General features: G+C 42.2%; 1 protein-coding gene across 2 annotated transcripts; it reads left to right on the top strand.

The window, feature by feature from the left end:
- The first annotated feature begins 1,160 nt into the window (after positions 1 to 1,160).
- Positions 1,161 to 27,376, top strand: il16 (interleukin 16). 2 transcript variants are annotated; one of them, XM_029498369.1, is made up of 26 exons: positions 1,161 to 1,260; positions 4,801 to 5,044; positions 5,318 to 5,597; positions 7,631 to 7,770; positions 8,777 to 8,894; positions 10,446 to 10,583; positions 10,706 to 10,811; positions 11,537 to 11,685; positions 12,352 to 12,462; positions 12,990 to 13,125; positions 14,882 to 14,955; positions 15,114 to 15,351; positions 15,688 to 15,805; positions 16,265 to 16,397; positions 17,095 to 17,182; positions 17,392 to 17,612; positions 17,871 to 18,008; positions 18,733 to 18,882; positions 20,081 to 20,165; positions 21,275 to 22,365; positions 22,920 to 23,056; positions 23,546 to 23,711; positions 24,038 to 24,139; positions 24,300 to 24,531; positions 25,010 to 25,132; positions 25,303 to 27,376. In XM_029498369.1, the coding sequence occupies exons 1-26, from the start codon at positions 1,176 to 1,178 to the stop codon at positions 25,464 to 25,466; spliced, it is 4,767 nt and encodes a 1,588-aa protein (XP_029354229.1). In that variant the 5' UTR covers positions 1,161 to 1,175; the 3' UTR covers positions 25,467 to 27,376. The 2 variants fall into 2 exon arrangements, with proteins under 2 accessions (XP_029354229.1, XP_029354230.1); XM_029498370.1 differs by having other exon boundaries at positions 13,011 to 13,125.
- Positions 27,377 to 27,904: the final 528 nt, after the last annotated feature.

Consider the following 27,904-nt stretch of genomic DNA (forward strand, 5'->3'; position numbering starts at 1 on the left):
TACTGCTTTTCCGTTTCTGGGCCACGGAGCTGCTGGAGCCTATCCCAACTCACATGGGGCGAGGGGCAGGGTACACCCTGGACATGCCGACACACAAAGACAAACGGAGAGGAACAACCACTCACACTTCACCTATGGTCAATTTAGAGTCACCAGTTAACCTAGACATGCATGTCTTTGGACGGTGGGAGGAAACCGGAGTAGTGCTGCCCCCAGTGCTGCCCCCAAAGATATCATGTTTAGGTTAATTGGTGACTCTAAGTTGCCCACAGGTCGGAGTGTGAGTGGTTGTCCATCTCTGTCTGTGTCTGTGTCGGCCCTGTGATGGACTGGCGACCTGTCCAGGGTGTACCCCACCCTCGGCTGGGATGAATGAATGAATGAAGGAATGAATGTATACATGCCTATGCCAGGGACTGAGGGTATTAAAAAGGACCAATCAGATGAGCAAGGACATCAGCCCAAACTCCAAAGTTTCAAATCAAGTGAGTGTGCTGCGAAGACGGTTTTTCTCGTGTTCTTGTGTCACATGCAGGTTTTGCTGTACGCTAGAGTACGCCACTTTTGAGTCCAATTCAATGCTATATTTTTAAAAATGTTTGTTCAGATGTTGAAAATGGTCCACTCATAGTCCCATTGTCCAGTCACATGTATGGTAATTCTCCTTTAACGTCAGAAGGGCTTCAGCTCCTCCAGCTTAGCCTATCTGAAACAAACTGAGTGGCCTTCTCAATCCGCAACCTGCAACAAAATGAATCCTGATTTGTATATTTACTGTCCAACACTGCAGTTCCAATAAAACGACCTAAACTAAAACTAGATTCATACACACACAGTCAAATGAGGAGTGCGTGTTTACGTGCAACCTGAAGTGGACCACAGAGAATCCATTCATGCAGCACACAGTGTACACCCACACAGGTTGTGGGGGCACACACACACACTTGTTGAATCGTAAAAGACTAAAACCAGTGTATGATGCAAAGTAGGTGTGAGGTCAGGCACAGCAAATAGTGGTGTGTTTTCCTCTCAGGAGCTGGCTCACAGGAAAGGGGCAGTGGTTTTGGGGAGCTTTGCCTCACTGAGAAACAGTGTTGTGTTCTCCGGTCAGAGGGGGAGGAGGATGAGAGGCATAGGCACATTATCCCAGATGAATCATTCCAAGCCAGGGGTCCATGCTCGTGGTGGTAGTTTTTGACCTCATATTCCGTCTGAAGTTCATCCTTTGGAGGAGGCTGAGAGGCAACATGATTGACTACGGTGAGTAGGAATTCCAGTACTAATGCGTCAAGCTTTCTAACGTGCAGGTTTGTAGATCAGAATCATACGTCTGTCAGACTGAAATCCACTGTGACAGCTGTGACTGTAAAGATTATATGACAGAACAAACAAGAATCAGAAGTCTGAAGTCAAAATGAAGACCGTGTAGCTCTCAAAATCATTCCAAATATTCCTTGTTATTATATACATGCATCCTAAGGCAACCTTGGAGCACAAATAGTCCAGTGAGGCCAGCACCAGATGGGTACGAATTCCTCTCCTCTCCTCCTACAGCTCATGTTCAGTTATGACACACAGTTGCCATTCCACGCTGACACGAAAGAGGCCGGTCCCGGGGAACCTTACCTGAGGGTGCAAGATCATTTGTGTTTGAGATCAGTTAGAGATCAGTCCTTTCCCCTCCAGAGCTGAGTTTGAAAATATGTAATCTTAAATAACTCTGCAGATCATGGAATTTCTCAATCGCATTTTCTCCGGGAGGCTTTCTTTCCATGTGACTTTTTTTTAGCTGTCATTTGCAGGTTCCACTCCGTATCATAGACTGGAAAAAATCCCAAGGGAAAACTGCAAACAACACACACGTTGTTCAGCTCTGCAGCAGCCCCACCCTCTGCTTTCTCTTTACCAGGTTCTATTAGGCGGGTGTTCCTGCCCTACTAATGCTGCAGGCAAAAAGTATGGTTTCTCTCATATTTACACACATATGCACATATTTACACGCAGAGTCATATGCAAACACGTATCCATGATGTATATTCAGTTTATATTCTAAACACACATTTCAACGTGACACGTTATACTCTCACTCCCAACTTTTCCTCATCCTTCGTCTTCTAACAGTGTTACTGCTGTGTGCCATTACATCAATAGAGTAGTGTGTGTCAGAGGAAAGTTGGACTCACTCTGTGCTCCTGCTGACATCACAGGAGGCAGCCTTAGGCCGAGTTTTTAAGCCTCTGAAGCAAGTGCTTTTCATGAATCTTGGCACTTTCTACACACAGTAAATAACATACATTCTACAGATTTGGCAGTTTATCGCAGCTGGAATAGCGGACAGCATCAATGGGCACCCCTTAAATTGATTAGCTGCACAGAGAGAGAAGTAAAATTCGTCTAACAAACAACTTCAGCTTGAAGCTGTTAAGTTGTTTTTGTTTTTTTGTTTTTTTTTTACCAAGAATTAGACGTGGGAGGTTGCTATTTTGCGTTGCAGGTCTGACTTGGCATCAACCAATTTATTTACATTTATATTCAGCTATTCTCATGTCACTAAGTGATTGGTTTAGAGATAGTCACTAAGATTGATTTCCATCCTACTGTAAAGTTCCCACTGTGCTGGCACTCGTCCAGTGTATCAGACTGGAAGGATAAGAGAGCAAGAGAGGCAGAGACTTTGAGGCTTAAAGGCCTCCAGCATAGAGATCCATGTCTCTGTTTCCTGTCTATCTGGCCAACACAACAGCAGACTAATGCTCCATAATCACTAACACACTTTCAGGATCAGAGCCAGTCATTCACCAGAAAGGCAAGTCTTTCTTCCCTGCTCACTCGCTTGAATCTGGGGGTTATAACTGATTGATTAGCTTATTTGATTATTCAGATGTCTGTTTACTCATCTACCCACTACCCATCTTGAGGCTTTCCCAGGCCAGATGTGATTTATAATCTCCAGTTGTCCAACCAGTTGGTCATGGCAAGATGACCTCCAGGGGAGAAGCATACTTCCAGTAGTGGCTTCAGTCTTGGCTCCCTCTGGATATCTGAGCTCCCTCTAGCTCCCTCTTTACCACCACGTTTTGGCACAAAACGTGCTTTCCTGCTAATGCTGCACCAATCTGTCTGTCAATCTCCTGTTCTATTTTAGGTCCTTCCTCAACACGACTTATACTCTTGAGGCAGAACCACATAAAAACAGCAATCAAGCATTTTCTGACAGACAAGCATGCCCTGAAACCTCTCGGTATCGACTCACACACTTGGTTAAGGTGTTATACTGGATACTGGCAACAACATGAGCGGCATTTCACTGCAGAAGTCCAGTTCACTGTTTAGGTGAACACCACCTAGGAGCTTACTGTAGTTTAACTGTGCACCACCTCATTGCCCCTCGTTTGACTGGCTAGAGGGTCGGCATAGTCCTGTGAAAGTCATTTACCATCTCCTTAACCTGGAGATGTTCAGAGGGAGGCTGCTTCTGTCGCTTTGGTCACTGAAGGCCATTGTCAGATCACTTTACCCAACCTCTCTGCCTGTTACTGATATGCATCACAGTTGCTATATCATCCAAGTATTTCTGGATTTGGCAAGGTTCAGACTTAAAGTCTGGATAAACAGGAACAGAGCCAGAACAGCCCTCTGCACAGTCCCACGCTGCTCTTCACTGTTCTGAGTCACAGCTACCTAGACTGGCAACTGTGGTAGGCTGATAGGAGAACTGACAATCAGGAAGAGAAGGAGGGGTCCTTCAGGCTTGCTGTAGGAATGCGTGGGTGAATGGTGTTAGATACACTTGAAAAATAAAAGAATATAATCCTCCTAACACTTCCTTGCTGATCCCAGTAGGAGTTCAGTCCAGTGAAGCATGTAAAGGATGACATCATCCACTCCAATACATTTCTTGTTGGCAAACTGTTGTCTAACTAAGAGGTCTGGGGGTCTGGTGAGAATTCAACCTGGGGCATCGGAAGATGGAGAAGAAGCCGCTCCCAGGTCTTCATGATGAGTGATTTAAGCCATCAGTCTGCAGTCATTTATCTAGGTCGGGCACCTGACTTTAAAACTGGAACAAGACAAGATGTCTTCCTAGACCAAGACCTTTCCAGTTTGTGGATTTAATTTGAAGACCTTCTGGAAAGTCTTCGACCCATACCATCTACACCAGCTGTCTTTAATGGATGCTGCCTTGATTGTGCTATTAATTAAAATGGTGTATGCAGTCTTGCCCCACCTGGATCTCTTCTGTCAATAAATGTAAAGAGCACCCTACAACAAATGAAGCACTGTGTTTCTTTGTACGTTTCAAACTCAAGCCTTTCATCACAGAAGGAGATTTAGTTGATCCATTCCATGCTTGTCATTTTAATGAGGAGAGCAAATATGAATTTTCAAGTTCTGACTTTATTTGACTGTGCTTTGACTGTGCTTTGACATGCTTCATGAGTCCTCCTCACACTTAAAAACACGTTTCTATATACAATTTTAACATTAAAATATGAACTGAACTAAGGGAGAGTCTCAATTGCCACATCAGCTGGTGCTATTGTGTCCATTTTTTGTTTTCTTTTGTGATTTTGGACCTAGCAGGCCACTGTATGTGCACATGTCCACTGTATCTCAGCAGTACTCTGACTAAATTGCAGTCATGAGGACTGAGAAAAACATTGTCATGTTTTTTCAAGCCAAGGAAATAAAAACCCTTTTATCTGTGTTAGCCTCCACAATTGCCTCAGCAGATTCTCAGAACACTTACAAACGGATGCAGTCAGACTGTCCTAACTGAATTTTCTAATTGCCCTCCAGAGCGTCCCTCTCCATTAGGCTTCGGGCCGGCTGGGAGGAGTTTGTTGGTTCCTGAGATCCAGGCACACACATATGCACACAGTCTGACAAGCATGCCTCAAAGATACTCCCACCAGAGGAGGAAAGCCAGCCCAGCTGCTGCTCTGAGGATGGAGAGAAGGCACAGGGACCAGTGGAAAAGCGACCTAAACACCTCGACCAGCAGCCACAACCATCGCTCTAAGAAGCTGGCCATGCTCTCCAGGTAGCAACCCCAGACAGCTTGGTTTACATAAAGTGAGGTTACTGGTCATTTTATTGGCATATGCATCTGTACAGGCAGCAAATGTAAAATGCATGCTGGATGATGCATCATGATGACCAGGGATAACAGTTTGAATATGTTTCTATATTTATCTGATAAAGAGCACAGATTTACAACCTGGAATTATTCTCACACATTATGAGCTTGAAGGATTTTGTATTTATGTGATTTAATACCTGAAGCTAACTGTTTGGTTTTCGTTTTCTCATTCAGATCCCTGATCCTGTGTCACTCTAAGACTAATGATGATTCCTCAGAGGAGAGGCAAGCCTGGGAAGTGTCAGGTGGCTGCAGGATGTGGGCTGCAAGCTGGAGGACAGAGGTGACTGTTGGAAATGAGACAGGGATGAAAGACATGGAGGATGGAGACCACAGGATGACCCAGCAATCATCCCAAGAGAAAAGAGCAGGCAGGAAAGAAAATTATCAGGAGCATCAGCCCATCACACTAAAGGAGAGTAAGAGGGCTATAAGGAGATCCTTCCGCATCAAGGTAAGAGATGCACATAAAATCAATCTGAGCATATTGTAGAGCAGCTGCAAATTTAGTAATCTCTGTAATCCACTACACTATCTAACTCAGCAAATCTGTATTTGTTCAGATGACAGCTGTTGTGGCATGGCCACAAAGATTACAGAGGTGGTTTGTTGGTCAGTCCAGAACTTTGTTCCAAACTGAAACATTCACTCCACGACCTGGAAATGGATGAACAAATGAATAAATGCATGAAACGTTCACGCATTCATTCATCTTCTAGCGGTTGAAATCATGTTTGGTGACACGCTCGCCTTATCTCTCGCTCCGCCAGTCAGTTGGATTTGTGTTATAGAGAGAGCTATACCATGATGCCTGCTTCCTCTGTCTCATTCCTTTTTATAGAAGAGCCACAGACTCGAGATTTCAACACGCTGTCACATTTAGACATGGCATTGTAGCAAATGATGACTGAATCTTCTCTTTGAATTTGGCCACATCATTTTCAAAAAAACAGATGAATTTATTCCCAAATGCTGTGCAGCCATTCATTCATCTTCTATCGCTTATCCGTTTCTGGATCGTGAGTGCTGCTGGAGCCAATTCCAGCTCACACTGAGCAACGGCAGGGTAAACCCAGGTCACCAGTCCTTCACAGGGTCAACAACCACTCGCACTCACACTCAGACCTACAGACAATTCAGAGTTACCAATTAACCTAAACATGGAGTAAAACCAGAGTGTCCGCAGGAAACCCACGCAGGCACGGCAAGCACATACAAACTCCACACAGAAAGGCCGCAGGTTGGGAATTGAACCCATGAAATTCTTGCTGTGAAGCAACAGTGCTAACCACTACGCTCCTGTGCTGTCACTAATAGATTATATGAGCAAGCAAAAGAAGAGCTGTATGTTGTGTAAAATGACTTTTATGGGTACGATTCCTGTTTCTAGTTGTTTATGTTAAACTACACAATGGAGAATGCAGTTTCCTCTGTGGGATGAATGAACAGACTGTCTGCTCTAAAGATGTTTAAGATGACATACCTTCTCAGATTTGTTGGTATTGTTCCAGTCACCCAGTATTCCAAAATTATGTTAACCCATGGAGGCTTTCTTTCCCCTTCTTCTTTTTGAGGGCTCTGATCCTGGATCGCCCCAGGTTAATGGTTTTAGTGTTAAAGGCTGACCTTCGGAAGAGTTCTTTCTGAACTACCAGCAATTGGTTTAAAAAACGTTTGTCACCACAACATGAAAGCAAACAGTTGTTTTCATGTTGATGCTGTATATTCAACTGTTTCAGTGAAATCCCTAGTGTTTGTATATTCCAAGCTTTAACGCGGTATCGACATGCTCTTTGTGTTATGGGGAGTGCCTCTTGTCTAAATGTCATGATAATCACATGCCCTGTGTTGGTGTGTTGTTGAACGGAGCGCTGTGACTGACCTGATTGTTAAACATTCAGACAAAGACAGGGTTTGTTGTCCTTCGCCATTTCTACAGTTTGGCCACATGCAACTTATCAAAATTGCTAGACTCATTGATCAGGTCTGTTATATAAACGAATGGCATATACTATTCAATAGTTTAAAGTTGTTGTCTGTGTTTCTGGTCACTGGTGTAAAGTGCTTTTCTGGTTTCCTGTATCTGTGGTAAATACTGATGTAATGATGATTTTTTTTTAGATATGTCAAAACTCCTCCAACTTGCTACCCTGGAGTTCTACATAGAGAACCAGCATTGCTTTTGTGTCTTTCGTTCATTGTGGTAATGTTTAGCGACTATCAGTTTCACACTAGTTATCAACCTTTATGAGTTATTTTAAAAACAACATTGATTCAGTCATTTCACATTTACAGCTACTGATAGAGAAAAACCGAAGAATCTTCTTACAGAAAACAAACATATAGTCTACATTGTATCATTGAATTATTTGGTCACACCCAGTCATGTTGTATGATTAATTCTCTACTTACTCATGCTGTGATTCTCTTACATTTGTTCTCCATGTGTTTGTCTGTGTATGTGTGTTAATGCATGTGTTGTCATAGGAGAGTAGCATTTGGAGGATGTGTGTAGCTACAAGACCTGCTGAGGAGGTGCATGGACCTCCTACGGCTGACAGCAGTAACCAGATGGAGGACAAAGACACTGATGAGGAGCCGGGGAGGAATGGAGGGAACCAACACAGGTAATGAAAGACTGTACCACGCCTCTAAGTGCTTCATTTCTGGAAATGTCCTGGAAAATTCCTTCCCTGGGGGTTCACATCTGTGTATTTGTCAAAATGGACGAAGCACACGTAAAAGGTGTAGAGTTCCGAAGCGGATTGAAATTTTGGTATAAATTCTGTAGTGCAGATTTGTCTTAAAAATAAAACTTTACCAAAAAACATGAAAGGTCACCTAACCCTCCTGCCACCACAATACTTTTTCCTACAAAGGGAATAAAAGTTAAGAGTGCATTTCGCAGCATGAATTCTGAGTAAAAATAAGACAGAGGTTTGAGGTGAAACACTCATAATTCAAACTCCAAGACAATTAAAAATAAGAAAAAAAGAAAATGCGTCTCAAAACAGAACCAGAAAACTAAAGCCCTTATGTTCCACAAATATTGAAACCTGCCACAGCCTAAATGCAGAAGAGTTAAGTGCTCTACTTCCAGAGGACTGAATTTATGAGTCCCACAAGGAGCTTTCTTATAAACAAAGTGTCAGATTTATTTTCAGGGTTTCCCACAAAAATCTATTATGTGTGTCCATGAGGTCTAATGAATCTGTTTAGTGACTTACTTCCTTCATATAGAAGTTTTAAAACACGTATTATTCTGCGGCCACCTGCTTACAGCCTATATCCAAGTTTATTGCCTACATTTCTCTAATGGCTCTGCTGACACATTGGTGTGTGTTATTGCCACCAGCTGACAGTAACTGGAATAATGAGACTGGTAGTTCATGTGTTGCGTTCATGTGTGCATCCACATCCTTATATGGAATACAAAAAATTGCCCCATCTTAAAAAAAAAAAAAAAAACTCCAAAACTAAGCTTCATGTTGTTTAAGGTGGTTAAAAACTCAAAGGCTACCATTGATGTTTTTCACCAAAATTCATCGTAAAACAAAATATATTTTACTTACTGTAAGTTTATACAGGAACTCTGTGTGTGTGTGTGTGTGTGTGTGTGTACTTTCTCTTCAGACACTGCAGCTTCCCCTGCCCAGAAAAGCTGGCATCCTTTAAAGGACAGTTTCAAAATGGCAGCGCTTGGATGGAGGGTGGAGGACTGAGGAGCATTCCCATGAGAGCCTCCAGTGAGGTAATAACTGACACATAAAATGGACTTTGGTGTTACATTTGTTCATCCGTTTCTAAGATAGCCAAGTTAGCCATAATGATTCATCAGTAATTCATTGATAATCACAGTTCATTTGTTATTTTCTGCACAGCTTTGCCCTGCTGGTCTATTTTTGATGCAGATTATTTTAAGGATAGGGGTTAAAATATGAACATGCACTGTGACGCACTCTTTGCTATGTTGTCAGATAAAACTGCACCCGGTGCTCAGGGACTGTCAGTGTATTGCCATTGACAGCTAAGTTAAGTTGGCTGCACCAGCTGTTTCTGTGTGGGCATGGCATTTTCTCATTCCCAGCCTTCCTACACAGACTCAGACACAAGGAGCTACAGAGTCCAGTCGAAAGGGGTAACGCACATGAAAGAATTTAAAGAATTTCTATTTGGCCAAAAGACACCAAAACAGCTGAGTCACATTTATACAATCTGCAATAGTCATGTTTCAATAACTTGGAGCCTCAAAAAGAAATATTCCAAATGGAGACAGTTAAGCAATTTGACACATTCTGACATAATTGACAACGCTGGAAAAACAGTTTGCAACTCTCTCCAGCTAGTATTGTGTAATTTCCTTTTATCGTGTCCTTGGTAAAATCTTTAAAATGTATAAATGCAAGAGAAGAATATTAAGGAAAGAGGGTCCTCATTTTACACAAGGAACACCTTGACTAAGAATGAACAGCACATGCTGTATGAAAAGGCATCATGAAGCGGAATTGTTGCGTTGTTGAAATGGCTCTGGTGTAGTTTCATTGCGTCTGAGCGTCCACATCGGTTTTCCATTAGGGTTCGAGTTTTAGTATTACGGTTGCTGTGGGATCTTTCCAGCTTGGAGGTGTAGCACATTATCATCCAGCCAGTTCTTGTTAAATCAGTGCGTAAGCGGTTTAGTTTACATTTTATTTTAAACTTTTCTTTGAAAAGCATCAAACAGAACTAAAAGGGCATGCTCACAAATCAAAAAAAACTTTTAGCCAATTGTAATGCTGAAAATACAAAATATGGATAATGATGTAAAGGACGTAGATGCGGTCAAATATGTCTGGTTGATTTTTTCAAAGATACATGGAGCTTGAAGAGTAACACTGCAGCAAGAGAAATGTCCATCATTGATAGTTGATCTGACTGCAGGCTGATGAGACCTGACCTCTTTGAGATAACCTACAGACCTTTTCAGCATCATGCTAATCAACTGTTCACCTTGATCAGCTCTTTTTTTTTTTTTTAAGCATGGCTCACATCTGCAGACGCTTCTTATAATATTAAACTCCAAACGTTTGAATGCTTATCATTGGTTAAAATAACTGTAAACCGCACATGAATTTCACTTCAGGCGCTTACTTCTGTCTCCAGTTAGCTTTAGTTGAAGTCATGAGTTGAGCGGGCCACATTCACATACTTTTTACTCCCTGAACAATTGTGTTTTTTTCTCTGTTTTAACCATATTTTAATACATATTTATACTTAAAGAGAGAAAAAATAATACATTGGGTAAGATGGATGTGTGCTTTAGGATGTTTCCACATGTGAAGACACTCTCCATTCACCGACTAAAAGCCCACAGCATCCGGTCCTCATTTTCCCATCTGATGTGCTGTCGTTGCCTGGACACACTGATGAAGAACTGTCAGCCAACAATAACCACCTCAAGGTAACCAATTTCATTTTTTTTCCCATAATCATGCTTCAATTTTGGGGTAACACAAGAATATTTTTGCCATTTCAGCATACTTTTTTATGTGCGTCCCTGTGTGTGTGTATTTGTGCTTGTAGTTACCCATTCCGGAAGTGAATGAGGAGAAATGCTGGGAAACAGAGAAGACTGAGCAGAGCCCACCGGGACAGACAGACAATAATAGGACGCGGTCCAGGTCAACTTGTATGTATCACAAAGCTAGCACGTAGGCTATAGCTTGTATGGCACCAGAAACAGAAGCAAAATTGAGGCTCAGCAAGGCAGGTAACAGTGGACAGTAAAGGTAGAAAGGATAGACCTTGAGTCCAGGAAATGAATGGTAAGGCAGAAAACCAGCAGGAAAAAAAACAGAGCAAAACATGACTCTTAGATCAGGATCCACAGCATTTACAATGAGATGAAACCACAAACCTGCAAAAACTGGAGAGGATGCCCGGGCTCTGCTGACGTGGCCATCAGAATCAGCAGGCATGCAGGTGATTGGACAGTGAGAAGTTAGGCGCACACACAGGGGATGAACACAGAACACGAGAGGAAGACCCGTTCAGTAGATTTGTTACATTGCTACTGTCAGTCTGTATTCAGAAACTGAAGCTGAAAACTAGCTGTCAGTTACTTCTGGAACTTTGTGACGTCACACAACTCTAAGCTCCGACCATAAGCCCTGCAGGATTTGGTTAAAGTGAGTGTTTGATTGAAAACAGTTACGTAACGTGTTCCTTTTGCCTCTAGATTTCCGTACATTAGAACTTTTTCTATTTTGGTAGTAATGCTGTATACTCACATAAAAACCGAAGTTTATTTTAGGTTTGATAACTTAAATGCTGGTTTTGTTTTTTTTTTAAAACATGATTTTGAGGTATTTATTTAAGCTTCTTTCTCTTTCTAATGTAATTGTCTGTAACCAGGTGTTCAGCCTTACTGGATTGGGGATTTGGACAGCATCATCATGAAGACCCCTGAGTTGTACACTAGACATCTTCATGGGAATGGTGGTTTCTATGGCAACCGAAAGTCTCAGTCCCAGCAGCTGGAATTTCCTCAGACGACCACACAGGTATTTAAATTTTTTGATGGGCCAATAATAATACATACATCTGATGACCACAATAAATGTAAATTACTGTAAATTTGGGAATACCACTGTAATGGTCAAAAATAAATATTCTTTCATATCCTAGAGATAAGATAAGAACAGAAACAGCAAGTCCAGATGAGAAAAGAATAAAACGCACCAGGGGGTAGAGTTCTCCAAATCATCAGGGAGCAGTTTGATTCTTTTAGCCTTTCATTCAGGTTGAACACAAACAAACATCAGTAGTGTGATGATTTGTGGCTTTCCCTTCAGCGAAAACAGAAGAACACACAACAATACACAGGCCTAACCACCAATAGAAGGCGAGTGTTGAAGTAGCTTTTTGGAAATCTGTGAGCAAGTTAAAGCAACTCATCTTTCTTTGATTTGTTCGCCTCAGTCTCTTGGATGAGGAAATGTCGTGAATGAAAACCCAACAGAAACAATTCAAAAACCATTTTGCATTATCTTTTGTTCCTCCAATAAATTGCTGCGGGTAGTTTGATAATGTGAGCAATAAAATAGCAAACAGAATATTTAAATCCTCACATTATTGCCTGCCTTATATGTAGATACATATATATTTATATGAGAGTGTGTGTCTGTGTGTGTGTGTCTGTGTGCGTGCTACCTGCTGCTCCGGTCCAGCCTGTGCATCGGCCCTGCCGCTCTCTCAGCTCTGCACAGCTTGTACACTCCTTAAGCAGCATGCCAGCCTTCATAATCTGTAACATTGTGCTGATGAAGGGCCATGGTAAGGTAGGAGTCACACACAACCAGAACATTAGTACACATTATTTGCATTCACTCCAGTATCACATTGTGAGAGACAATCACCAAAGGTTTGCTTTGCTAACACAACTCTTGGCTGACTATAGTGACTGTAATTAAAGGTTTTCTCCAGATGCTGCAGGTCTGACTCAGACGCTGAAAATGTAACTCAGCTGATGAAGGTTTGACTCACAGCCTGAGGGTCCTCTTTAGCTGCTGAAACCTGGTGTCAGTCTAAATAATTTGACCGTCTTCACAGTGACGCTGAATGAATTGAATCACTTCCAATTAATTTTGGAGCCATTTTGTGTCTTCATTGTGTGATCAGACAGTCTAGAGATGGGCAATCATCAGCTACTATTCCTTAACATAAACTCCTCTATAACATCATCAGATCTTTGTAAATGTAAAACAGCGTTTACCAAAAATGTTGAAATATTTATTTCATTATTTGTTAATGAAATTATTCTCATGAATATATTGCTGTTTAAAAATGTGACTTATTTCGTTAACAGCGTTTCTGCCGCTCTTCCCAGGGTTTGGGCTTTAGTGTTGTGGGTGGGAGAGACAGCATGTATGGACCAATGGGGATCTATGTCAAGACCATATTCCCTGGAGGGGCAGCTGCTGCTGATGGACGACTGCAGGAGGGTGAGAACAAACACAAACCTTACGACAAGTAGTTAAACTGCAACAGTCTCACAGAGATAGATAGATAGAAACAACCAAGCTCCAGTTCATTGTCTGAAGCAGGATCTAAAACTTATACAGCATATTCTGGCCTTTGGAGTAACTTCCCTGAGAGGTAAAAATCCACCCGAGTGTCCACCTGAGACTGTCTCCGGGGTTAAACTATCTTTTTTCTCAGAGTTGATCCCTTAACTCTTTACAGGAGTTGTACTGTAGAATAAAACCCAACTCTCACCTTAAATTCTTTTTAATACGAACTTTCTCATAGAGTTATTGTCATCACACTTCGGGGAGTTCCTTTTTGTTTCAAAAGGCTACAGTGTTTTAGACCTCTTCAGATCTCAAGTGAAAGCACAAAAATTCTTGTCTGATCACACTCACCATCTGTGGCCTGAATTGAAATTACTCCCATCTGGTAAGAATAAGCCTTAGATGCAGGACAAACAGTCGAGATTCTTTATTCCATCTGCTATTTTCCTTTTAAACAAACGAGTTAATTTTGCTACGTTTTATCCGTATTTATGCCGATCGACAAGAAAGGCTCTGCTCTTTATTTTGACTTTTATCTCTAGTTTACTCTGGTCATAGTTTTCAGTCACGTGACTCGTGCTGAGTCCTGGAGGGAAAAAAAAAACGGGTCCAAGATGGCGGCTAACACTGTAAACAACACAAACCTGTCAATCTCCAAACGGTTTCAAGCCACGAATATTTAGAGCATCTCTCTAAAGAAAACACAAAATATGACATCAAACTTTGGGAACCTGCGACCCACACACGGCACCCTCCGCCGTATTTCAGCCGTTAAAAACAGCGAGGTCCAATTCGGCCATGTTTGCATTTATGTTGAGGAGGATCCCTCCTCTTACACTGCAGGATGAGGATGAGAGAATACAAAAGTACGGACAGCTTTAAGGATTTTCATTGTGGATGGGTCGGTAATGCTGCCGTTTGGCAGGTGAAGGACAAAAACGTGTTCATTGTCAAAGCAAAGGTGAGTGCTAGCGTTAGCTAACGTTGCTAAGGGTTCACACCTTCGTTTTGGTGAGGTTATAACATAAATCTAATCCAAACTTTCTCCCTCCCAAATGTCAGGTAAACCATTCCCACAGTTGACAGCTGTACTTCGATGGTTGCCTCTTCCTCAGGGACGGAGGCACACATCCACAGTCTCCCCCTCTCTGGGTTTGCTTTCTGTAAAAGCACAACTTAGGCCTGGCTCCTCGTCCATTTGTACAGCCAAGTGCACACGAACTAGCCGACATTTTGTTAAAAAAAAAAAAAAAAAAAAAAAAAAAGTAGCATCTTTTGCCCTGGGGGGGCACAATGGCGTGACGTCATATGAAAACAATATCTCTATTTATCGCTATTTGTAAGTTGTCTTGTTACTCTCCCGACAGCACAATCTGTGCTCCGGGGAACCAACAAAGTTGCTGTCAAAGCTGTCAAAAAGGCAGCATCATTGACATACTTGCCCTCAGAGCCATGACTGAACACCAATGAGGAACTTTCTCGGTGCCCCTGATTGCAATCCAGGCCTGACTCGCTCACCAAGGTCAAACTAGTTGAATCTGCTCTGTTTGAATTCATGTAGTTCTTTAGCTGCTTAAGAGGATGGTAAATCACAAACTAAAGGCTGGCTCATTCCTGGACAATCTTTCCCCTTCACTTCTGAACTGATGCCTTTGCCCTCGCCTCAGGCCTCTATATTTCTGTGCAGGTGATGAGATCCTGGAGTTGAATGGAGAGTCTCTGCATGGTCTTACTCACGATGAAGCCTTGCACAAGTTTAAGGTAAGATGTTCCTTGTCCAGTTTTTAAACAAGGATTGATTGAAGTGAGGTAAGTTTTAGTAAGAACTCTGTATGCTCTGTGTCTGTGAATTCATATCTTAAATATCATGATCATAAAATGTAATTTTAATATTATTATTATTTATTTATTTATTTCAGCAAATCAAAAAAGGTCTCCTGACTCTAGTGGTGAGGACCAGCTTGCGTGTAGAGGCCCTCTGTGGTCAAGCACAGGTAGCACAGTTGTGCAGGTCTCGCTCTCTCAGTTCCACCACAGGCATGGCAAGGATTAGTGCTGACATGGGGGACAGCAACTTCCTGAGCAACACACTAAGCAGTCCAAGTCAGCCTGCTAAACCAAGAGACCGTATCGTGATGGAGATTGTCCTGCAGAAAGGTCAGACTCAGCGGACAGTACTGACATAGCAGCTGTTGATTTTGAAATTGATTAGATTCATATCACCAAATGTCTCCACTTAAGGTTTATTTAGTGGGATGAGATTATCCTTGTGCATTCACATTTGACATATCACAACTTGTAATGACATTTTTTGTAAATAATTTATAGACTGATTATCAATAATTGATCACTGAACAATGAAAGCATATGTTAGTTTCTTAAATGAGTCTGTTTTTATTGAGGTGCATGTTTTAAATCTTCTTCTGAAGTGAAATCAGCCTTTACTGATGATCAGCCTTATAATGAAACTTTATTTGCTATTGTCATTCCCAGAGGTTGGTGTAGGTCTGGGCATTGGACTGTGCTGTGTTCCATCTGGTGATGGATGTCCTGGGATCTACATTCATACTCTCTCTCCTGGATCTGTAGCACATATGGATGGTAGACTCCAGTAAGTCTCTTGTAACAACAGGTAATCACAGTAAGAAGTTATAACTCAGGTGAAGGACACTTTAATACAAGCTGCTATATATATAGATACTATTGAATACAACATGTGATGTGATCCATCGACAGCATAAAATGCTGTATTTGACAACGTTTTAGTGTTTATTTCAAGAAAATATCTATATGAAAAACTAAAGCGACACGTACATAAAAAAACAACAACAACAACTAATATCTGTATACAGGATGTCCACTGATCACCCATAATATTATGATCACTGCCCTGCCTGCGGTTGAAGTTACAGTATGGCAGGAAGCATTATCCTCCTTAAAGAAGCCACTGACATAAATGAATACTGTTTCAGTGAAGGGTTGGATGTGGTCTTAACGTTGTTATCTGTGTTATGTAATCCTGAGTAAATGAGTTTTTTCTTTCTTCTTTTGCTGTACCTTTCCTCTATAGGTGTGGAGATGAGATAATGGAGATCAACGACACTGTGGTTTACAACATGGCGCTGAACGACGTCTACGCAGTCCTGAGCCAATGCACACCTGGCCCGGTCCACATTATCATCAGTCGCCATCCCGACCCAAAAGTATGCAAAACCTCAACCTCATTTGTTTTAATCAGTATGGATTCATTATTTTGTTCTCAAATCAAGTTGAGGATAAAATAAATTGATGCAGTGTAGGGTTTCAGGAACTATAGCATGTAGGGTTCTTCATCTCATTATGATATGAGAAAAATGAGAAAATACTGAAAACTAAACTTAATATTGTTTGATTTAGGTCCAGAGAGAAATGGACTGGAGAAAAAAGTGCTCTCAATCTGAAAGATGGTTTTTCCATTTCAAAAGAGGGCTGATGACCAAAACGTTTCTTTTCCACGTCTCTGGACTTCCTTTAGTTTGGAATAGCATTTATTTTTTAATATGTGTGAGTCCTGTGGTGGTTGTGTAGAAGTTATTATGAGTTATTAAATTCACTTTCTTTATGACGGAGCATTTGAAAAAATGTGTGTATGAGCTCCAGAGAGAGGAGATGGGGGAAATACACTGAGATGGTTTTGTGCTCTAATGGATATCAACATGGAAAAAAGTTGAATTATGGGATTTTTGAGGGTGCATCCTTGTTTGTTTCTGCTCGGTGTGAACAAATAAGTCTGTGTATGTAAGGGGATATATAGATGTCTAGAACTTAACGTACTGTACAACCTTCGATAGCCGAATTTATGTCCTGCAGTAACATTTTCTGCTGTTTTGTGCTGTAATGTACCTGCACTGTGTGTTTCAGGTATCAGAGCAGCAGCTGAACGATGCTATTACTCTGGCACTGGAAACCACCAAACTAAGAAAGGATAAGAGCCAATGGAGCATTGATGGTAGAATTATTTATTTATTCATCAAGAATTTTATAACTGGCCTGGAGCAAGTTCCCCCTATTTTTGTATTGACTCATGTGATAAACTCCATATTTAGTGTGATGCAGACGTTTGCTGTCTTTGTTTTTCTATATAAATGCCTTCAGTTATGCTTATTTTTGTGTGTCAGTGTTATTTAATCGTAAATTGACCAGCGTTTCCTGCCCCAGGGCTGCGCAGACCAGAGTCTTGCTCACACAGCCGACAAAGATATGAGTATTGCCCAGACAAGAGTTTCAGTCAGCTGACGGTTCGACAGGCACAGAAGATGACCCGTTCCTGCAGCGACAGCACTGGTAGCCACCACTGCAACCACTGTCTGCCCATCCACAACTTCCACAACACACACTATAACCCCCCAGCCCATGTGTACAGCCTAGACGCACCACAGGTGAGCCACCATACCACTGACTGGTGGTAAGTCTTTCACATGGGCTTCAAAATACAGACTCTGGGATCAATGCAAACTAGCTCCTGCTACTGTTAATGCTACTGCTGCTCATGTTGATTATCACATATCTTGCATATTTTTTGTAAGGCTCTTTTTTTGTGTCCTGTGCCAATGCTGACATTTTTAAAATTGAAGATCAGTGTGTAGATGTTGTTTTGATGTTTAGTTTTGTGTCTCATCTTACTCCCTGGGCCGTAGTCTATGACAGACACATGGTCTGAGAACAGACTTTCAGTGCCTGTGTATCCTGATGAAAAATATAAGATCCCATTCAATTTTCCTGCTGCCAACCTGTCCAGTCAGCATGCCCTCGACCTGGCCTTAAGGAGCAATAAGGTAACCCCGTTGTCTGTCTGTCCATCCATCCTTATTTCCTTTCTTTATACAAAATGCAAAACTACACTAAACCCTACAAATCCAAAATCTATAGCCTGGATCTGTGGATAGAAAGAAACATTGACTCAGACTGAGTGACACAACAATATTGAAGCCAGTCAGCAACAGCTTATGTTCATGAGCAGAAGGGAAAGTAGTAAAGAGCTCCTCTGGGGGACAGAGCAGCATTCTGCTGCAAGATTTAATTTGATTTGAAGCTGAAGGGTAGTGCTAATGTATGGATGTGTACAGGAGGCAAAAGGAGTAGTTCATCCTGCGATACAAAGATCAGAGTGTACCAGCAGTTGCATGATGGTGTATGATCTATAACAGAACTATATTATATTGTCCAATAGAAGGAGAAAATATAAAATCTTTTTTTATTATATTCATAACTCAAGAGTTCCTCCATGAAGAAGCATATGTCAAAATCACAGGCCGTCCATAAAAGTAAAGTGAAGCCAATGCTGAAGAGCCTTAGACCTGCAGCGGGCAACTCCACTGGTTGCAAAGTGAAGTTAGGCTTTATTGAAGTCTATGTGAAAATGTTCCTACTTCTCACTTTATGTATTAGCTCAGTAAATGCTTTTCCAGCTAAGACTCTTCAGCACCATACCTCCTTAACATGTCCAAATCGTGTTTTGATATTATACATTTACATGCATGCCTGTGTGTGTGTGTGTAGTCCAGTTGCATGGTGCGCGCTGCTCCGCGTTGGTACTGCTGGCCTCATGATGTAACCAGTGAGGAGGGTTATAATGGAGACTCCAGCGGCTCCAGTGGAGACTCTCCTGTGAGACACGCACTGGAGCCTCCATCACACACCAGCTGCCAGGTACAATACTCTAAACACAGCCGATGCACAACACACTGAGTGGGGTGGATATGTGTGTATTGTTCACTTCTGCATGGATGGACAGAATTTTTCAAAAATATATTAGATGTATAAATAACCAAAACCAATCACGACCAAGAACCAGATCAAGAATGCCGTTAAAATGTGTTATTTGTGTAGGTTTTTTCTGGCTCACTGTATTGGCCTTCCGCTGTCAGAGAAATGCTGCTCGAACAGCTAATTTGGTTTGTCAAACAGTTCCCTGTTCATTGCCTATAACAGGATGTCTCAAATATCTTAGACCATAAAAGCTGTGGACTTTCACTTCCACTCATACTGCTACTTGCTCACTGAACTGTCTCAGCGTGTGGTAACCATGTTTCCTCATTGTACTAATTATGCTTCTCACTCCTCCCTTTCCGCTGCCTGCAGTTCTTCAGCAGTATTTACAAGGCCTTGCAAAAGATCCTGAGGTTACTCTTAAGGAATGTATGTGGAGTGATGTGTTTTGCTGGTGAAAGCATGGCAAAGTCATCTGGCATTTTATGATTTAATAAAATGTTAAGTCCACTTAATAGCCAGCCTACTCATAGACAACACAGAGAACGGGGCAATTATGGTGCTTACTGTTGGGCTTGTCTCAGCAATATTGTGAGATAGAAAATGCCTTGATGATGTATTCTTTAATCGGCCATTAATAAATAGAAATTTATTAAATTATATTTTCAGGTCTGAACTGACATGAGGAGTGCTGCTTATAATACTTATAATACTCTTACTACACTCTATGACCAAAGATATATGGACTCAAGTGTGTCTATACTTTTAAACACATTTGAAAAGATGTCCGGGGGAGAGTGGTACTGCAGCAAAGTTTCAAATGAAATGTTCGACAGTAACACCTGGTTGCCCAACCCCACAAATGCCAACAGTTTTACACCTTCAACTTGTGTCGCATGACAACCACATTATGTTTACGGAAAGAGTCGTCTGCATGCCAGAATCTAAGCATTGTGTGTTGTGAGCTCTGATGCATCATTATTGTTGCCGAGCTGGTTATGCAAAGCCTGAAACAAACTGTAAATGCAGTAGAACGATGTGGGTGAATTTATGAGCGGAAACATCCAAAGTGATTGCACCACTCTCGGTGGTTGCTGCTAGAGAAGCTGTCGTGACACAACACTTCCTGTTTGTGCAGCAGGAAGGAGAACAAATAAGAGAAAACAGAGAAGAGTTCACCCATCCAGGCACTTCAACCTGCACCGACGACAGACCACACAGAGGTAGGAAACAAGTGCTGTTTTATTAGATTTAAGCACATGAACACAACTGAAGAGTCTGACAGACAATTATGAATCAATGTGAGTGCGAGTTAACCTGGCTCTATGATTGATTTTTCTTTTTTTCTTTTTTTTTTCATTAAAGAGCAATTGGTGTGCTATTTCCTGTTTTTAGCAGAGTTTTAATGTGCCAATGAATTGAATAAGGAAATGCTGCAATGATGGGAACATGGCAGATAGTGTTTTGCACTGTTGCCTCACAGCAAGAAGGCCATGGGTTCGATTTCTGGGCCTGGGACGTTTCTGTGTGGAGGTTGCATGTTCTCCCTGTGCTTGTGTGGGTTTCCTGCTCATTCTGCGGCGCCATCATTATCAAGATGGCTCCAGACAGGTCAGCTGATTGTTGCAGCAGCTCTAAGTACTATCTTATCTTATCTTACTCAGGTTTCCTCCCACCGTCCAAAGACATGCATGTTTAGGTTAATTGGTGATGCTAAATGGTCCGTAGGTGTGAGTGTGAGTGTTTGTTGGTCTCTGTCTGTCTCTGTGTGTTGGCCCTGTGATGGACTGGTGAGAATTGGGATAAGCCAATAAGTTCACACTTTTGTCTTTAAATGGAAGTGAGCTACGGTTAAATAGGTTACATGAAATTTTGTGCAGATATTCAGTTTGCAGATAATTTATCTGAGTGACTTTATCGTTTTGGGCACCCTTGTGCGGTATACTGTCCTTTCTGTGACGTTTGGTAGGGAGTGGAATGCCTCACTTAGTACGACACAGTGGACGGATGTTAGAACCGTTGCCCCACAGCAAGATGGTTCTTTTTTTTTTTTTTTTTTTTTTTAATCTGGCCTTCTAGGGCCTTTCTGTGGTGGACATGATCAACTTTCAACCACCAAACAATAGCATTTTATATACTTATGATGACATTTAGCTCAAAGCCTAGGTGCCTTTGGTTTTGTTGGATGTCCCTAGTTCTAAAATGCCTAAAAGGCCTGGATAATCTGGCCACCATGTTTTTTTATGTGTTGATATACAACCTCTGTAAGTGAGTTTATGATTTCAAAATACAACACCATTTCTCTCACATTTCTACTTTGGATTGTTGACAGGTGATTCATCAGCCGACCTCTATCCACGGCCAAAGAGAGGAGCTCTGAGGAGGCAGGCTCGCATTGAACAGCATACCCAAGAGCAGCCTCAGGATCATTGGGTTCGCCTCTCAGATAGCACTCCTGAAGAACTGCCCGAGATCCTGCACCCACACACAGTCTGCCGGCGTTCACAGTCTGCCAACGTCTACAGCAAACCTGCTGCTATGAGTGATAAAGAGGACACCACTGACTTCAATGTCACAGAAGCCCCTTTAAATGCACTGTCCAACACAGCTCCTGAAGACACACCTGAAACAGCATCAAAGAGGGGGCCCCCGGTGGCCCCCAAGCCAGCATGGTTTCGCCAAAGTCTGAGGAAAATTCAAGACCAACAGGACCAAAAGAAGCAAGCAAACCCTCCAGGGAAGAGGGCTGCTGTGGGTACTTACAGAAGCTTTGAAGTCAGGTCTGCATCATCTGCCTCCAACCTGTCATTCAAACAAAAACTCCACTCATTCGAGACTTTTTCCAGTCCAGAGGGTGCAGAGACGGGGGGGTACAGGAGGCCTGTAGCCCCTTCTTCCTCCCTTCCACTGATTGAGAAGGAGTCCAGAAGCTGCACTGCCTCTCAAGAAGTTTGTAGTGGCAGCAGAAATGATGCCTCAAAAGAAATCCAGTCGAAGCAGTCATCATCTGTGCAGGAGACAGACCACACTGTCATCGCCTCCATTCCTGAAGCTTGTAGTCCAACAACAGCAATGTCCTGTGAAAATGAATCTCACTCCCTCCAGACCTCCACAGATCTCTCACGCTCTGACACAGTTAGCACTGATCTGGGCTCTGGGATTAAAGATGGCTCTGCTCAGTCCCAAGATGGAAGGGACATCTTACAATATAAACAAGAGCCTGAGCTAGAAACAAAAGATGCCAGCAAGGTCCTACTGCCTGCAACATCCAATCAGGAGGAAGGCGAAAGTCCCGCAGAGAGGACAGAAGGGGATGAAAAGATGCTTACCACAACTCAGGGTGCTGCGCCACCTACAGACACGAACTCAGTGAGAGGGATGGATGGAGAGAGTTTAGGGAAAATTCTCACATTCAGTAACCAGGTAATCTGCCACATGTTAAAGACCATCTTCAATTTCCATTACTATGATTTCAGGAGGAACTGTCACATTTTGACACCAAGATTTCACAGAAAAACTCACATCTCATTTTAACTTAGCCTGCAAAATCGTTTTTATTGTGCAGTGGCCTTTAGGTACAGTAGGTCATAGGAAGCAGGAAGTAGTTGTGTAAACTGTGGTGAAGTGGATTGCTAGATTTTTGGGGTTAAAAAAAAAAACTCCAACACTGCCACTTAGTGCCAAAAAGTAATAACTGCAGTGCTAACAGGTCACTCCAGCCAAGTCCAGTGTTGTCTGATTTGGGTAAGGTGGATTTAATGGGTGTATGTATTAACTGAATTATCCGTAATTCTCTTCCAAAGTTTAACCAACTTATAAGTTCACAAACAGCTGATGAATAACTTCTTGTGTTTGTAATTAATACCTTGACTGACTTTTCCGCAGATATGAACAAATATTTCTGTTAAGAAATTCATGAAATCTTAATTTTCACGGAAAACAAAACAGCGTTGTTAAATGGATTAAATATATTCCAGGTTTCCCAAGCGTTGATGAGCTCTCCACCTGTGAACTCCAGCCTTGGTAACTTGCAGGACCCATCTGTGGCGGAGGTTTCTAACACTGATGAGTCTGAAAGTGCTGCTAACGGGATGGACAGAGGGTTTTCTGTCAGGTAAGGCTTCCACAAAGAAGCATGGGCAGCCAGGACCTGTCGTGGTCGTCCTTTTTGAGAGAGGCCCTCTTGGAATGATAAAGCCGTGACTGCTGTATTTTTATGATAAAGTGGGCTCAAACAAAAAGACACCGTTGCCCAATTAACAAGCGAGACGGTATCAACCTGGAATCTGTGTGAAGTTAGTCGCCGTACAGTGAGGAGCACCCAGTGGCTCACTTGCTTCTTGCACCTGTTGCACTTTGCACAGGAGGCTTCAGGAAGTCTGCGCAGGAATTGGGTTGTTGTGGATGAACAAGTTAATAGACAGGTCTGTCTGGTTAAAAGACAGCTTTGAGGCCCTTGTGTATGAAAAGTTAATATTTTCTTATTTCTGCACTATCTTGATTTTTATTGTTATTATTTTTAGTTTTCAGACTTGGGTATGAACTTTTCTCAGAGGTGTGTGACTGACGTAGCAGGATCCTCTCTGTTTTCATCTTTTAACAGCTTGGCCACACTGAGAGAGTGTACAATTGCACAACGGGAGGGGGCGTCTCAGGACAAAGCTGGAGGTACTTCTGCTGAAGCTCAGTCTGTCATCTCAGCCATCCCTTCAGAGGAAATAAAGAGGATGATCCAGGAAGTCACAACTCTGGATGAAGATACGCTGAAGGTAGAAACGCTATCTTGACTCTCATCTGGTGCAACCACATTTCTCCTGTTCATTTCTCAAAAGGTCGAGACCTCATTTGATTAGCTCCCTTTGTTGTTGGTGGTGATATTTGATTTTTTTCTGTAGAGTCAGATCCAAAGGTGGCAGGCCACCATTACTATGCACACACTCAAACACAAAAAAGTAACAATAGAAAAATTCTACAGCCATATCTTCCTCAGTTGGTTGTGAAATTCACTATGAAATGTTATCTGCAAACAGTCTGGTCATCAAAGTTAAGCTAAGTTAAAGTAAGTAACTGGAACTCTACCTCTCTTTCATCTCAGCAACTGGTGGACATCCATGTAGTGATTCTGCATAAAGAGGAAGGAACCGGGCTGGGCTTCAGCATCGCTGGAGGCTCTGACCTGGAGAGCAAAGCTCTCACAGTAAGAAACACACACACATGCTTCATAGGTAGCAAGTGTGCCAGTCTGGTTTTATGCTAAAAAAAAAAAAAATGTCCAGCTGTAACTTTGCATTTCACAGTCAGTGCCACAGTGAACGCACTGAATCTCTTTGTGCCTGTGCTGAACTGACTGTATGCAGGTCCACAAAGTATTTCCCAGCGGCCTGGCAGCTCAGGAGGGGACCATTCAGAAAGGAGACGAGGTGCTGTCTATAAACGGAAAAACACTGCGTGGTGTCACACATGCCGACGCCACCGCCGCTCTGCGTCAGGCCCGCAATCTGAAGCTGGCTGTGGTGGTCATCTGCAAGGCAATAGAAGACGAACAGAGGGAGGGAGGGAGCTGCAAGAGTGACGAGCCCAACCCTGCAGGCAAGTCACACAAAAACACTGATTTAGACCTTACACTTGAGCATCTTCAGTGTTTTCAGCTTCTGCAAACAATGGCTTCACATCGTGTCCAGAGAAAAATGGTGCATGTTCATGTCCTCACTTTCAATTTTGCTGTACAATAAAGATCTTCAGCCTGCCCTTGCCCTTGTATATGATGAGTCATAACATTTAGACCACCTCCGAAATATTTTGTGTGTCACCCTTTTGCCGTGAAAGCAGCTCTGAGCCATCAAGGCCTGGACTCCTTTAGACCTCTGAAGGTGAGCTGTGGTATCTGCACCAAGATGTTAACAGCAGATCCTTAAAGTCCTGGAATTTGTGATGTGGGCCAAATTATTCCTGACCCATTCGTGCAGAGTGGCAGGAAGCATTATCAATCTGAAAGCTGAATAGTTTTCTGTTAAACCAGTGCTGTTTAAAAAAAAACCAAACATAAATCTGTTCTTTTGTGTTGCAGTGGAGGAGCAGGGAGCTGTAGTGACGCTAAAGAAAGAAGCGGGAGGAATGGGTTTTACTCTGGAGGGAGGAAAAGGCTCGATGCATGGAGACAAACCATTAATCATCAGCAGGATCTTTACAGGTGCTCGCATGATGTGGATGTTTGAAACACTGAAATGAAAAGAACTAAGTCTCTCTTAAGTTCTAGAGTTTATGCAAGAATGTGGCTGATTTCTAGAGTGAGATTGTTTATAAAACTAGAGCAATGCACCAGCAACAATGTAAAAATGTGTGTGTGTGTGTGTGTGTCAGGTGGCGCTGCAGAGCAGATAGGTCTCCAGTGTGGGGATGAGCTGCTGCAGGTCCAGGGAGTCAGTCTGCAGGACATGACACGGTTTGAGGCCTGGAACATGATCAAGGCTTTACCAGATGGACTCATCACATTGGTGATCAGGAAGCAAAGCAGGACAGACTGAAGACGGACTGCTGGGAGCTGGAGGGGCCAGGAAAAGAACATTTGAGTGCTTGAGGAACAACAACGTTGGGCTTCTTAGAAACCAGGTCTCTGCAGGTCTGTGTAACCAGCGTTTACAATAAATTAATATAATTATTTATTATTATATCACAGGAAGCACGGGGACACAGCGGTTAGCGGTGTCGCCCCACAATAGGAAGGTCGTGGGTTCGGTTCCCGGCCTGGGACGTTTCCTCCCACCATCCAAAGACATCATGTTTGGGTTCATTGGTGACTCTAAATTGTACGTAGGTGTGAGGTTTTCTCTGTCTGTTGCCCCCCGCCCCCCCACAAACCAAACAACACCAAAATCCAAGCAGTTCATTACAACCAGATTCCAGCCATTTGTGCTTTCTCAGTCGAGGGGACAGTTCAGGCTTCTGTGGGCTTTTATTTGTCCGTATTCACAGGACCTCAAATGTCAGGGATGAAGTCTTTAAAATAAATTGGATGTTATTTTCACATAAGCCAAAAGTCAAAAATAAGAAGACTAAACCTTGTACATGTTAAAGGCTCCTGTCAGCAGGTCCAAGCACTTCATGTTTCACTCCTCTCTGTGTTCACATAAACAGTATTTTAATGTTCCTGAATTCACAATAAAGCTGTTCTCAGTTGAATGTTATTGTTTCTGTTGTCTGGCAACTATTGTGAACTCTTTGTGTAGAGAAACAAGGAAGAGCAGTATGGGACGACGACACTGATCGGACATTAATCATTTTAATGCTGGTGAAATACAAAATTGAGTGCCGAACAGTACAAGATGAACAGTTGCATGTAAAACCCAATGTTCTGATTAGCAGCAGTTGCAATCTTTGAGGAAAGTATTGGCCACCATGTTGTCTGAATGCAGTGAAAGGCTTTGTGGTCCAAGTTCACCAGTCAGAGACTGTAAATATAAACTGAATGAATAGCTGCTCACCAAGCCGAGCTTAAAATGCCGAATGTAAAAAAAAAAATAAAAACCCAAAAGAGTTCCTTTTGGATTAAGCCAATTTTAAAGCAAAATATATGTTTTGCTTTTGTTAAAAGAGCACAACTGGGAAGTTCACTTTGAAGTGAGCAGGGGCCCCTTGAGTGTTGAAAATGGCTACAAATGTTAGGAACAAATGCTGGTGATTCTGCAGAAGTCTCAGTCCAAATAGAGACGTGCAGCGGGTGCTTGCTGTTTACAAACACTTGTGATAAAATCTGTGTCTGGGCATCTTTACGTGTAAATACACACAGAATTCAACAGCAGCAGTGTGAAGTTAGACCACATTTGGAGGTTCAGAGCAGCAAAGCTTAAGTCACAGCTGCAACACGAACAATGACCTGACCTTTAAGGAGAGCCAAGCTCTGCTGTGTAAAAATTTCCTCATTGTTAAGTTATTTTTTCTTTAAGCCTCCAGATGTACGTCAGACACATGTCACACGTGAACACCAGGTGGAGACGTGGGCTAATGAAACAGGTTTCCATTTCTTTTAAAATCATTTTGTAATTATGTGTTTCTTGTACCACAGTGCCTCGATATACACTGAGACATTATCACCTCAAAATAAAAATCTGCTGGCGCAGTTTAAACAACGTACACATGAATATGCCTTTAAAGCCACATGTAAGGAAGAACATCTCAAGCAAGCACAAATTGGAAATGGTGGAATACAATGAAGAGGTATTACTTTAAGATTGCTGGCTACACAGTGATGTAAAAAGACAGCAGGTTAGGTAGAAAAACAGTTTCCAAAGAATCTTAATACTAAAACATGTCACCATATATGGCTTATCATGCACATGGAGGCTGTGGAGGAAGTGGATGTGGCAGCCATTCACTGCACAAGTCAGATCCTTCACATCCAGCATTTGTTGCTTCAGCTGCTCATCTTCACTCTGGTACATACGTTAATAAAGTGCTGATTATGTTCAAGCTATGCATCTAATCCAATTATTCAAGTGAGAAAATAAATAGTTTTCATTTGGGAAGGGTCAAGTTTAACCTCACTGACGAAGGAATGGCAGAAAAGCTCAAACGTCATATGAGCATTTCCTTTGTTCCTCCAAAGTCAGCCTCGGTGTATGAAGAGTACAGTGATACATTTTTTTTTTTCAGTTTGTTTTTTCCAAGCAGATCCTGGTACTAACAGATAAAATCATAGTTAAAGTCATCAAACCTTTCCCCTACTTTAGTGTTTACTTCGGCACAGATTGTGATCCCATGCTTGTCAATCGTCCCAGTGACAACCGGAGGTCATGTTTACATGAATCAGACCGCCCCAAATCGTTTGAATCAAACAAAGACGTGAAACGCACTGCATCTCAACAAACCGTGTATGAATATCACAAAAAGGATTAGACCCAGGACAACCTCAGGAAAGTCCAAAAGTCACCAACAACAGCTCTCATTTGGATTTTACAAGAAATGG

This window comes from Echeneis naucrates, chromosome 3 (genome assembly GCF_900963305.1).
Source record: "Echeneis naucrates chromosome 3, fEcheNa1.1, whole genome shotgun sequence".
Taxonomy (NCBI): domain Eukaryota; kingdom Metazoa; phylum Chordata; class Actinopteri; order Carangiformes; family Echeneidae; genus Echeneis; species Echeneis naucrates.